The sequence below is a fragment of the Fundulus heteroclitus genome, chromosome 2, assembly GCF_011125445.2.
Source record: "Fundulus heteroclitus isolate FHET01 chromosome 2, MU-UCD_Fhet_4.1, whole genome shotgun sequence".
Taxonomy (NCBI): Eukaryota; Metazoa; Chordata; class Actinopteri; order Cyprinodontiformes; family Fundulidae; genus Fundulus; species Fundulus heteroclitus.
The window spans coordinates 36,472,224-36,485,203 of record NC_046362.1 but is presented as its reverse complement, the minus strand read 5'-3'; the positions used below and the strand labels follow the sequence as shown (position 1 = coordinate 36,485,203).

At 39.7% G+C, this 12,980-nt stretch overlaps 1 protein-coding gene across 1 annotated transcript in view; it reads left to right on the top strand.

The window, feature by feature from the left end:
• ranbp10 (RAN binding protein 10) overlaps window positions 1-12,980 on the top strand; it is a 42,904-nt gene that overhangs the window by 18,285 nt on the left and 11,639 nt on the right. Inside the window, exons 4-6 of the mRNA XM_036126567.1 lie at window positions 8,676-8,843; window positions 8,930-8,952; window positions 10,294-10,478. Of these exons, the coding sequence (XP_035982460.1) occupies window positions 8,676-8,843; window positions 8,930-8,952; window positions 10,294-10,478 (376 nt within the window). The remainder of the gene's footprint in view (window positions 1-8,675; window positions 8,844-8,929; window positions 8,953-10,293; window positions 10,479-12,980) is intronic.

Genomic DNA, 12,980 nt, shown 5'->3' with positions numbered 1-12,980 from the left:
CCACGGTAGACGGACAATAACACATCCACTCTGGGATAAATGTATCGATGAAACGTCAACCGGACGGAGTGGCTTGAAGGTTACCTCAAACAGACATGGTGCAGGATTTTATAATGCCATTGTCTGCGCATAATATTGGCTCTCTGGGCCCGAGCCAGGATTTCAGCCACTTTGGCACGCTGGCAAGAAAAACATCCTCTCCTTTTGTTCCTTTCTGGTCCCTCACAGGACGGTCTGCACTGCACAATTAAAAACAGAGGCTGTCCCAAACCTCGGCCCTGAAATCTTTTAATTACTTACTGGGCTCTGACTTCATCAGCTCAGATTACAATTGAGCTTTGTAGCCTGGACTTCAGAGAGCAGGGGGGTTTCTCACCAGTGTGGCAAACTCTGGGAAAGTGCTGAGCATAAACTGTTCGTCATTGTTTTCATTCAGGGCGTTGAGGTTTTCAGAGCTGCTGTGGAACAAGGAGACACAGCGGTGCCTATAAGCTGTATGGAAGTAAATTAAAGACACAGACGAAGACGCTCAGGAGGCTATATTCCTAAGATAAGGGAGGGGGAGGGCGTTTATGAGACGGTTCTTTAATAATTAGATGTCAGTGGAGGAAAAAGTGGTTTGACAGCAGCAGAGAGAACATGCCGGGGCATGTCCCCGTCCCCAGAGGTCACATGGATCAGTGACAGATGATGTGGACTCCAGCTCATGGTGTGACCTCATACAAATGTGATTTAAGACAAACTCTGCCTCTAACTACTTAAAATATGTATATGTAGGTAGAAATGACTCAAATGAATTAGCAAATGCAATAATTGCCGTTTGTGGAGGTTTTACTTGTTAAACCTCTGTCAGAAAAGAGCACAATGGTGAATTGTACATTAGAGAAACAGTTCCTGGACAATCAGTTACAGAACAAGCAAACTAAGCTATGAAAGCCCAAAAAGGCAATTAACAAAAAAAAAAATTCTTAGTTGCACCCCCCCCCCACCCCCAACAAAATTATCTGATTTCTTTAGTTATTAGCAGGGGAAAAGCAATCAGTGTTTTAAGATTTATACTAACCCAAGATGATTTAACGTCTCGGCTGTTTGTTATCCCCCTAAAAGTATTCATAGGAATTTTAAGTTTAGTATCTAGAAGCTGCGCTGCCATTTGTGTTTTCAGATCAAATTCAACCCCTTGCTCAAAGATAAATGTAAATATGTTACTTTCAGCTCTGCAGTTTATGTCTCTAAATCACTGGAGTACTAAAAACCTTTGCCTCGTAGTAATAACCATTTGGTGTGTAACTGGCAACATGTCCAGGGTTGTACCACACAGATACCAGCCCCTCACGGGTATGATGGATGGGTTCATGGTTGGATGGAAGTTAAATATTATTGATTTTCTTTCCCATACAAGTGCTTACAATTGTCCGACGTGTAAAATGAGTTATCCTCTATTTGCCGCAGTTGCCTCTATAGGCTGAATTAGTCAGGTCATGAGATAATGATTCAGGCTAAATACTCTGGCTGTGGACGTGGGTGCGATGTGCTGCGCGCTCTCATTCACCTGGATATTAGGTTTAGTCTCCGTAGTAATCGATGCATTAAGCGAGAGAATACAGGCTAACTCCAATATTTATAGCTTTCCTACCTCAGAAGACGTCACGTCACGCCTCTAAACAAAAGACCAGTGCAGTCGCTGTGGCGGATGCTTTTTCTCTTCTCTCATGCATGTGCACAACACTAGTGTCATTTCAACCTGTTACCAGAAAAACTCTGGAACATACGCTAGCTCCTTCTAAATAAAGCTAGGCAGGGCAATTTTTCCAAACGTTTCCCCAAGTCCCTTTTTGAATAACTGTGCATGCCCAATGTCGTCTTACCCGCTATTCCGCTCCTCAGGGGGATTGTATGAAAAAAAATCTCATTTCTTTCTACTGAGGCCTTCCTCTTCTTCTCATAAACATGAACACTGTTCACTTCTTGTGACTCTCAGCCATGTTCAAAGTCTACGGTGAGAGCTGCAGAGCTACAATGAATGGCTAACCGTTAAGCTAATCGCTAAGCTAACTGTTAAGCTAACTGTTAAGCTAACGGCTAAGCTAACTGGATACATAAACACTAGAAGTGCGCATGCGCAGCCATCAAGCGGAAACTAACAAGGAAGGAGCGCACACATCAGCGTTACGTGAGCGTAAGAATGATGGCATGTGGGACAACCAGTAGTTGGTCTGAGTTTTTACAGGCCTGCAGCACCACAGAGAATGCTTTTTTAACCTCCTTTTTACGTATTAACTACTTTACGGATGGAACTACCATTTTACCCAGTATAACAAAAAGTGGTTCTGAATAGGATTACCAACTATAGCTTTAAATAAGAAGCTGAACCCAGAACTGATCTGGACTGTAGTTGCAATAGCATCTTGTTTTCCATCATGTGCTGTGCTAATTTGTTTGCTTTTAAATAAAGTGGTGCAATAATCCATTAAGGTTGTTTTTTTTACTCATCTCAGCCAAATATTTGAGCCTTCAGAAAGGTTTTTCTGAGTTTGCACTCTTTGCATAAATAACCTAGCTCCAAATCTTAAATTGAGGACCTCCAGATGTCCAAGCCTAACAAAAAAGAACAAATGTTGTGCTCTGAGTTAGTGGAAAACGTAGAGAATTTCATCATTTTAGTATGTTTCTGCGTACCCTTACAGGTAAAGTGATCTGAAAAGCCGAATGATTCTGAGAACCCAAGGCTTTGTTTTAAGAAAAATACCCACAGGCTTAATGTTTTAGTCTATTTACTCTGTCACATGCATTAATTAAACACAAGCCTGGCAACAGGAAGGCTTTTGGATCGGACCTGCAGCGTATAGCTGTGAGACGTGTCAGATCGAGCCTGGACCACATTCACGCCAGAAACGAATCGCTCTACACTGCAAAAATGGAACTAGAAATAAGTAAAATGTTCTTAAAATCTGTGTATTTGTCCTTGATTTGAGTAGGTAAATAAGACGATTTGCCAATGGAATAACAATTTTGCACTTAAAATAGGAACAATTCATCTCAATCATCTTATTTCAAGTGCAGTATGTCTAATTATCTTATTTTAGGGGTCAAAATACTCATTTCATTGGCAGATAATCTTATTTACCTGCTCAAATCAAGGATAAATACACAGATTTTAAGAACATTTTACCTATTTTTAGATCCGTTTTTGCAGTGTAGAGTCCGTTTGGAGCTGTACTGAGACCGTTCTACCGTGTTCACATCTACTCAAATGATATGCACCAAGGAGGGAAGCTAACCAAAATTGGTATTAAACATGCAGACTGAACAGCTCAGGCATGGAAATGACCTGAAACCAACCGACTCGTTCCACAGATGTCCTGAGCAGAAACAGAAGAGAAAGTGGCCGAACTCCATCATGTGTGAGTCGACCATTGCCGTCCTTTTGGTTCTGCTCTCGCTCACATCTAATCATACCTTCATCAAACATACTCACAGTGACATGGAGGGTCCCATAGATGGGAGTTTAGAGATACCTTATCTGGTCTCCACCAAGGGCTGGGCGATATGGATTAAAAAATAAATTTCCAATTTCATCATACCAAATCCGATTAATCGATTTTTTTCCCTCCTTTTTGTTTCATAAAAAGAAATTATTTTAAAATCTTGCTTTTATGTCAAGCATTTCATCAGGGAGTTGACCTGAATTCAAAGTGCAACTAAAAACAAGCTGTGAAACATGCTTGTAAAACAAGATGGTAGCCGTGCCATTATAAACAATGAAAATATAACAAAACATTTGCTGCTAGTGGTATTAAACATTGAGCTAAGAACAGGCTTCACTGCACTTGTGAACTTCAAACTAAGTTAAAAAAAAGTAAATGAGTAAATGAAGTACCTCGTATTATGGTAAAAAAAGTTTCTACTTAACAATATTTTGACAATACATTTGCCTAAACATATATTCAGCATCACATGCTGTTCTCTTCATGGAAACCCAATGAGTGTATTGACAAAATAAAATCCAGATTTTCCAAAAATGAAATCTTAAAGAATTGTAAATTCAAATTAATCGATTAAATCGATTTATCGCCCAGCCCTATCTCCACCCCTCCTCTGTTTCCAGAGGAGATCCCAGGTCCAGCAGGCGCCGTTACACCCGTCCCGTTTAACGGATTTGTGGCACGCTGTCTGTGGGAAACCCAGTTCACCCGATACAAAAAGACCTCTTATTCTCCTTACATCTTTATTCAGGAATAATACTAGACGGGATGAGGAAGCGACGGGCTGACAGATGCGTTTCCCAAACCGGCTCAGCCTTCAGTTATGAAAATATTTTTAGTTGCTGGTTTTCCACCACAGATGGTCCGTTGGCCCGGCAGACAGATTACTGTCGATTACCCAAACTCAGACTGACCCGGCGTGGTTCTGTGCTCCAGCATGTGTCGCTACCGAACTCTGCGGATTTAGATATATGTGTGTGTGTGTCCCGGGCTGGCTGATTGAGTTTCTGTGTGTGTGTGTAGCTTAGTGAGAACATTCTTTGCACATTTTACCAGTCAAGTGAGGACTTTGATGTAAAGTGAGGACCTTTTTCTGTTTTTCACTTTTTTAGGGCTTAGGTTTGGGTCTAAGCTGTCAATTAGGTATATACTGGTAAAGGTTAGGGTGAGAATAAGATAAAAATGCGTGGAAGTCAATGGGAGTCAAGGCACGGTCCTCAGTAAATATTAAAAACAAGGATGTGTGTGTGTGTGTGGGAGTGTGTGCGCTGTACACCACAATGTTCTTTTTATTGAGTTTTCTTTTCCTTTTGTACATACAGTTTGTAAATACAAAGAAATATTTCACCACAATGTTCTAATGTGAAGCTCCTAATCTTCTGTTTCCATTGTCGTTGTAACATTTTGGTCATTTTAGAAGCAGAAATAGTCTTCACTGAAAAAATGGCCTCAGGAATAAACAGTCCAATCAGTAAAATGGTTACATTTAATTACAGTCATGTGACGCTCTGAACTATTCTGAGGTTTATTCAGAAATGTTCACTGTTGAATCTCAATTTCTATCTCTGTAAAATAAAGTGATTCAACTTCATTTAAACATTAAAAATGTACCTTTTTTTTTTACTGGTTAAACTAAACATTTAAACAAGTGTCTTTTATTTGAGAAAGAAGTTAGGACATCCTACTTTCAAATAACTGGTGTTAAAATGGAGATTTTTCTGGTCTTCAGACATTGTATTTAAGTTCAAACTTCCTCTGAAACCCGGTAGAGTCTCTGATGGTGAAATGCTGAATCCCCAAAGCATGACGCTTCCACCTCCATGCTTCACTGTTTGGAGGAGGTGCTTTTACTGTAACGCTGTATTTTGTTTATTTGGTCTGATACTCAAATAATTAAGTTTCACACTCATCTGTCCGCAGAACATTATTCCAGAAGTCCTAGTCTCTCTGGCAAACCTTAACCTCACCTTCATGTTTTATCTCAGAAAACAAAGGTTTCTTCTGTGCAAACTTCCCTTTAAAGTTCAGGTTCTTCCGTCTCTTTCTGATTGTTCAGACATGAACTTTTATAGCAGTAGGTAGAACCTGCTTTAAGTTCCTCAATAAGTTCCTTTTGGAGACTTCTTTTAGCATCTTGCAGACTGCTTTCATGGTGAACCTGTTTGGACGCTCAGACCTGAGCACCTTAACACCTTTTCTGGATCTCCTTCATACAGTGGAACGACTAATTTCTAAATATTAAGCCCTCTTTAAATCACTTAACTCACTCATAGCTGCTCCAGTCTTCTCTCTGAAGGACCGCACCGTAACGTTCCCAGTCAGGAGAACCAAACATGTCTGACGTATGAATGAAGTTCTGACCAGCCACACCTCATGTGATACAAATAGTTTGTATGTTAGCAATTTTACCTGGGAATAAATGAGTGGGTGTCCTAATTTATCCCTCATGAAAATGGCTTTTTCAATATTTATTGGTTCAAATTCAAATTTTCTTCAGTTTTGATAATTCAGTTATATAATGTGAATATTTTGGTATTGTTACTTTACATTAAACATATATATGTCAATATATGTTAGAAAAACACACAGGATGTCGTTTTGTCCTCATTTAGAATAAAAACATGGAAATATATATTAAAAAAAGCTGAAGTACTTGTTGACGTGCCATGTCATAAAATCTGCTTCATTTCTTCACATTTAGACAAAAATATGTGCAAACACACCTCAGATTTGCTCAGCTTCTTTTCCTCCCCCTGGCTGATTTTATTGGGATCACATCCTAAATCACTATGTAAAAAAAAAAAAAAAAAGGTAACCAAATAAATGTGTCAGTTTGATCCAGAACGCCTTCTTGTTCCCAACGCTGTTCTCCACCGCTGACCTCTGTGTGCGATCCTGCTGTGGAGGCTTGCCCATTTCATTAGCATGTTGGAGCAGTGAGCCTGGCTTTAGAGGCAATATCCCTGTCAGCAGATTAATCTAATACCTCACACACACACACAGACACAGACAGGCAGGAGTATATTCACGTAGGGACGGCAGAACTCACAGGGAGACGGGGGACAATATGTACCCGCGCTCAAAGGAAAACACCACCGCACAGAGGACGTGTGAACACAAACACGCTCCTCAGCTTGGATTAAGGCTTCGCTACAAGCTACAAGGTTCACGTTTGCACATATTCCAGGACGTCCAAATGACCCAGTTTCCCTAACCCCGCTTTGCTTTTTGTCAACAACGCGCCTGCGGCCGCTGAGGTCGGACGCTGACGGAGCGAGCGTGACGGCGGTGGCTTCAGGTCGCCTCGAACTCGAGACGATTCAGGAGGAAGAATTCCTGCAAAACTCGATTTAGTGCAAAGCCTGAGGCCAAAGCAGTGCCTGGTGTTGGCAAATGGAATAGTGTCCTTGTGCTGCACTGGAACACTCCTGCAGATGTCAGAATGCTGACTGTTTATCCTGAAGATAATGAATCAGTGTGAATGTTTTATCTAACTTTATCTGTTTAGTTTGGATTAAAATAACTGAGATTGTTCTGGTTTCGCTCAGAGGGGCTGAAGTTTCATTTCATGGTTGGAGATGGCAGAAAAATCTGTGTGTTGCGTGAGGACTGAGTGGTATATAAAAATATAAAGTATATTTTAGGCCAGATTACACGTTCCTGGTGCTACTTATCCACAAAGTCAACTTTACTTAACAAATACAGCATATCTGTGTGTCTGTGTGTGTGTGTTTTTTAAATAATTTATTTCTTTCCCTGAATCTGACAGCAACACTTAATGTGTGAAAAATGTTTGGTTTTTGTTCTTATAAAAATTATTTGAACACATTTTATTTGTAAACAGTTGATTTGTTTTAAATATATTGTGAGTTTGACCAGAATTTTATTTGCAAAGACATTAAATATGTTCAAAGAGAACCTTGGCTGTTGTCCGGATGTCTTCTGCTCACTGTGCAGATGCACCCACACCCACCAGCTGCTGACGCAGACCAAGCTCTGCACCGGTGGAGACCTGGCTTACTAATGCGTCTTTGCTCCTCTCTCCAGACGAAAGCCCCCAGAAGTGAAAACAGGATCTGTAAAACGCAATCTGACGAGAGAAATTTGAAAAGAAAATATTATTTTGAAAATAGAAAATTGTTTTTAGGAAAAAATAAAAACATTTTTAAAAGAAAAAAGCAATTAAATTAAAAAAATTAAATCAGAAAAAAAGAAAACATTTAAATGTTTTTATTTTGAAAAAACAAAATCTGAGAAAACACTGAAGTTACATTCAAAACTTTTTTTATTTAGAAGCTTTAATTACTGTATTGCATTTTATCAAATTTCAATTTACAAAATGTGTTTTTTTTCCAAATTTCCAATTACAAAAGTGTTTTTTTTCTTCTTCAAATTTCAATTTACAAAATATGTTTTTTTCTTCAAATTTCAATTTACAAACATGTTTTTTTTCTTCAAATTTCAATTTACAAAACGTGTTTTTTTCTTCAAATTTCAATTTATAAAACATGTTTTTTTTTCTTCAAATTTCAATTTACAAAACGTGTTTTTTCTTCTTCAAATTTCCATTTTTGAAACGTTTTTTTTCTTCATATTTCAATTTACAAAACGTGTTTTTTTATCTTCAAATTTCAATTTACAAAATGTGTTTTTTTCTTCAAATTTCTATTTATGAAACGTGTTTTTTTATCTTCAAATTTCAATTTAGAAAATGTTTTTTTTCTTCAAATTTCAATTTACAAAACATGTTTTTTTTCCTTCAAATTTCAGTTTAGAAAACGTGTTTTTTTTCTTCAAATTTCCATTTACAAAATTATTATTTTTTCTTCAAAGTTCCATTTAAAACGTGTTTTTTGGGAACAGAATTCCCTCCATATTGCCATATTTCTCCTGTCTGCACTGATTCACTAGTTTCTCTTCTTAGACACGGTCCCCCTGCTGGTCGTTCCAGTGCACTGCATGCTGGTGCCACTCAGTCTGTCTGTGAGTTTTCCATGTCGCCCTGCAGCAGAGGCAACCAGATGAGGAAAATCTGAGTCGATGACTTATATCCATCCATCCCACCTTCAGCAGCTTCACCTTAAATCCTTTTTCAGATTTATCCTCCGCTGTCACTGTTGTTTGTTGGACGGCAACTCTTCCCACACGTCCAAAGTAAAAGACCTGATCCTCGTCTGCCGCCTCTTTCAGGGTGGGACAAGCACTCGTATGGTTACCACGGAGACGACGGCCACTCGTTCTGCTCCTCTGGGACGGGCCAACCGTACGGGCCGACGTTCACCACGGGCGACGTGATTGGCTGCTGCGTCAACCTCATCAACAACACCTGCTTTTACACCAAAAACGGCATCAGTTTAGGTTGTTCCTCCGTCCGCTTTGACCACGCAGTTTATAATTGGGTTGTGTGAAAGTTACAAACTGTGAAATCTGCTTTATTCCTGCAGGTGTTGCCTTCACGGACCTTCCTGTAAGTATTCGCCACCATTCAGCTGATGCATGGCTTTTCTTTTAAATCTGAAATATAGATCCTGCAGCAGTTTAGTTTAGCACTAACACACACAACAAGTTTAGGAACTGAACCCCATCCTCAGCGCTCCTGTACAGTCTGGAAAGTTATGGAAGTGATCCGCATAGCCATCTTTTCCATTTTTTTATACCCGCTTGTCCTAGCATGGTCATTGGTACGCCATGGAGAGATGCACGGCACAAACAACCACACTCACACCTAAGAGCAATTTAGAGAGACTGATTAACCTATCAGTCATGTTTTTGTACTGTAAGGGGCGGGGTACCCAGAGAGAGCCCAGGAATTCATTGGGAGAACATGCAAAACGAGCCCAGGATGGGATTCAAACCCAGGACCTCCTTTATGCAAGGCAGCAGTTCTACCCACTGTTCCATTGTGCAGCCCTCAGTGAAAATAATTGTATATCATCCATCCATCCTTTTCCTCCAGTTCTGTGGTTTTTGCATATTTAAAAGCAGACAACTGTAGTAAAATCTGCTACAATTTTCAAAGCAAATTTTTATTTTTTATACTTGAAAAGTTGGCCAGACAAGACATTTTAAAATGAGCAACCTATATAAAACTGGAGTTTAAAACCCTGGATAAAAAAAAGCCGATTTTGTTATTGTAGAATTTTAGATAAACAGAACTTTAAATTTAAAATGTTAAATGTTTTGACTCCCCAGTGAGCTGAGGTCTCTCAGGATGTCCTCCACACCTGACTGTACCGAAACCTGGTGCTGGTTTTGGGCCACCAGCTCTCTGTGCTTCTCTGTGAAATGGGACATGCTAGCAGCAGATCTCAGGAGCTGGAGCTGATTTAGATCCTTAAAATCCAACTTATAGAGTTTGGTAAAGTCGGCTCAGTGCTGCTGCTGTGATATATCGTTTGATGTTGCGGCTCTTACAGTTGTCAGACGTGTATTTAGTGTATTAGGATGAGGAGGAAAAAGTGCAATCAAAGGCTCATAGTGTTGGTATAACTTCAGAAAAACACGATTACTTCACAGAGGAGTTGGGTTTCTGGATTTGCAGCGACCCGGTCGTCTTGTAGCGGCGCTGAAGGGAACAAGAGGATTTTATTTCAGTGTGAAAAAAGATTGTGTCCCTCCTCTTGGAGCCGTGTCTCGCTGACTAGCATTTGTGTGCCGTTTCCTGAAGCTTGTGGCAGACACCAAGAAACGCTCCTAAAATAACAAAATACTCGTCCCGATGCCGTTCGGTGTTTTTATTTATCTCGTAAAATCTGAGCTTTCAGGTTTGTGTATCAGTCCCACCAACCATCGTGTGAAACTCTTCCAGCCCAACCTGTATCCCACCGTGGGGCTTCAGACGCCCGGAGAGATCGTAGACGCCAACTTCGGCCAGCAGCCGTTTGTCTTTGACATCGAGGACTACATGAGCGAATGGCGGGCAAAGATCCACGGTATGATCGCCAGCTTCCCGATCGACGAGCGGCTGGGGGAGTGGCAGGCGGTCCTGCAGAAGTAAGATTCATCCCCAAACACCTGAAAACCAACATGTATGTCACATAGGAGCGGCTGCTGGGTGTTAGAGTAGCACAACGCGCTCCAACCACAGCCTCTGTGTTGCTGGGTTTGGACCAAAGTCAGTAATTCAATTCAATTCAATTCAATTTTATTTATATAGCGCCAAATCATGAAACATGTCATCTCGAGGCACTTTACAAAGTCAAGTTCAATCATATTATACAGATTGGGTCAGATTATACAGATTGGTCAAAAATGTCCTATATAAGGAAACCAGTTGATTGCATCAAAGTCCCGACAAGCAGCATTCACTCCTGGGGAACCGTAGAGCTACAGGGAGAGTCATCTGCATTGTACATGGCTTTGCTGCAATCCCTCATACTGAGCAAGCATGAAGCGACAGTGGGAAGAAAAACCACCCATTAACGGGAAGGAAAACCTCCGGCAGAACCGGGCTCAGTATGAACGGTCATCTGCCTCGACCGACTGGGGTTACAGAAGACAGAGCAGAGACACAACAAGAGAGACAAAAAAGCACAGAAGCACACATTGATCTAGTAATCTGTTCTACATTAGATGGTAGTAGCGGGTGAGCCGTCTTCTCTGGATGATGTCACAGTTAACAGAACGCCAGACCAGGTGTACCTACTATGAAGAGAAAAGAGAGAGAACAGAAAGTTAAAGCAGAAATGACAACACATAATGCATAATTGAAGAACAGTAGAACAGTAGAACAGTAGAAGTGAGAAAATTAGATCCTGATATACTCCAGTAGCCTAAGCCTATAGCAGTAAAACTATAAAGGTAGCTGAGAGTAACATGAGCCACTAGTTATAATTTTTGTCAAAAAGAAAAGTTTTAAGCCTAGTCTTAAAAGTAGACAGGGTGTCTGCCTCACGGACCAAAACTGGGAGTTTTGGTCCGTGAGGCCTTTAATAAAGGGATGTGTTGAAGGATTTTGGATGCGTTCACATCTGCAACCCAGGTAATATTCTGTCATGAAGATTAATTAATTTGTTTAAGGGGTTTTAAATGAAGCAGTTGAACCATTTTTTTGCTCCATACCTGTACATCTAAGGATGGTTTGAATTTTATCTGATCCAACAGGGTTCAAAATGCACGGGCTCAAATATACAATCATAATTAATAATTTAGAATATTATTCCAAAGTTATTTTATTTCACTAAGGGAAACACATTATGTCGATTAACACAAACTGATGATTTAAAGCCTTTATTTTTGTCTAAGTAAGATTTTCTTTTCCAGCTAGAGCTGATAAAACACATTATAAAATATTGTATTATAGATTAGAATATTGAATCAGACCAACAAAAACTTCTGCATCTTTTATGCAGAAGTTGTGCTTAATGAAAAGTATGTTTAATACTGGCTTAAAGGTGTATACCCATGTAATATAGTCATGATAAAATAAAGCTATATACACCAAGCCTCCATCTTGAGATTGTTTTGATGGTCTTATTTGAGGCTAAATAGAATCCAGCACCGGGTGCGATTAGCAAAAATAAACAGACGCGGCACCATCTAGTGTCAGTATCACAGAACTATCATAATGCCGGTTTTCTTAATTAATAAATCAGTTGTAAATAATGCCGTACTGAGTCTGACCCTCTGCAACGCCTCGCTGTAAAGCAGCAGCCAGATGTGATCAAAGACCAACCGTTATTAATTAAATAAACCGATCTACAGCAACTTTAAGAGCTTCACATCAGAACATTTACTCACAGTCAGTCAACTCTGCGTCACATCTGAGCCTCGGCAGGTTTAGCGTCCGCTTCAGTTGAGACTGGATTCCTAGAGACATTCCAGGCTTTTCCTTCTTGGAATAATTTTTTTTTTTTTTTGCATTTTATTTCACTGGATCTTGGACCTTTCTTCATTGTTTTGTTGGGAGATGCTAATAGCCGTTAGCCACCTCCATGTTTTATCCTGTGCTGCACACGCGCAGTACATACTTCCTCTGTTATTAGAAATAAACACGAAAGGCTTTATTTACTGACAAACTGAGCAAAAACAAAGCATAAAAAAGGCTCAAATAACAACTAATATACGCCTGCAGGACGCGATAATCTTTCATAAAAACTTTGTATGCAACCAGAGTGAGCTACTGAAGTATAAATAAAGAAAAGGTCAAATAATGTGGCTTTGCACCTTTTTAAAGTAATTTTTCTCTTCAAAAGATACATTATTCTGGCAAACAAGCCTTTTAGAAATGTAAATTGTAATTTATGTGAACATAACTTCCATAAAAATGTAATTACCCAGTTTCTCGCTGATCTCACTCTTTTTGTAGCCGTCAGCAGGCTGGAGAGTTGGTTCAGTCTTCTTAGGTTAAAAAACCTCCAAACATTCTTCTTACCGTTGTGAACAAACCTTTCAATCTTCATCTCATCTCACCATGAAATAAAAAAACTTCAGTTGAGCTAGAAAGTGAAGACTCAGTCTCAGGCAGATATTGCCTCACAGAAAATACGTTTTTAA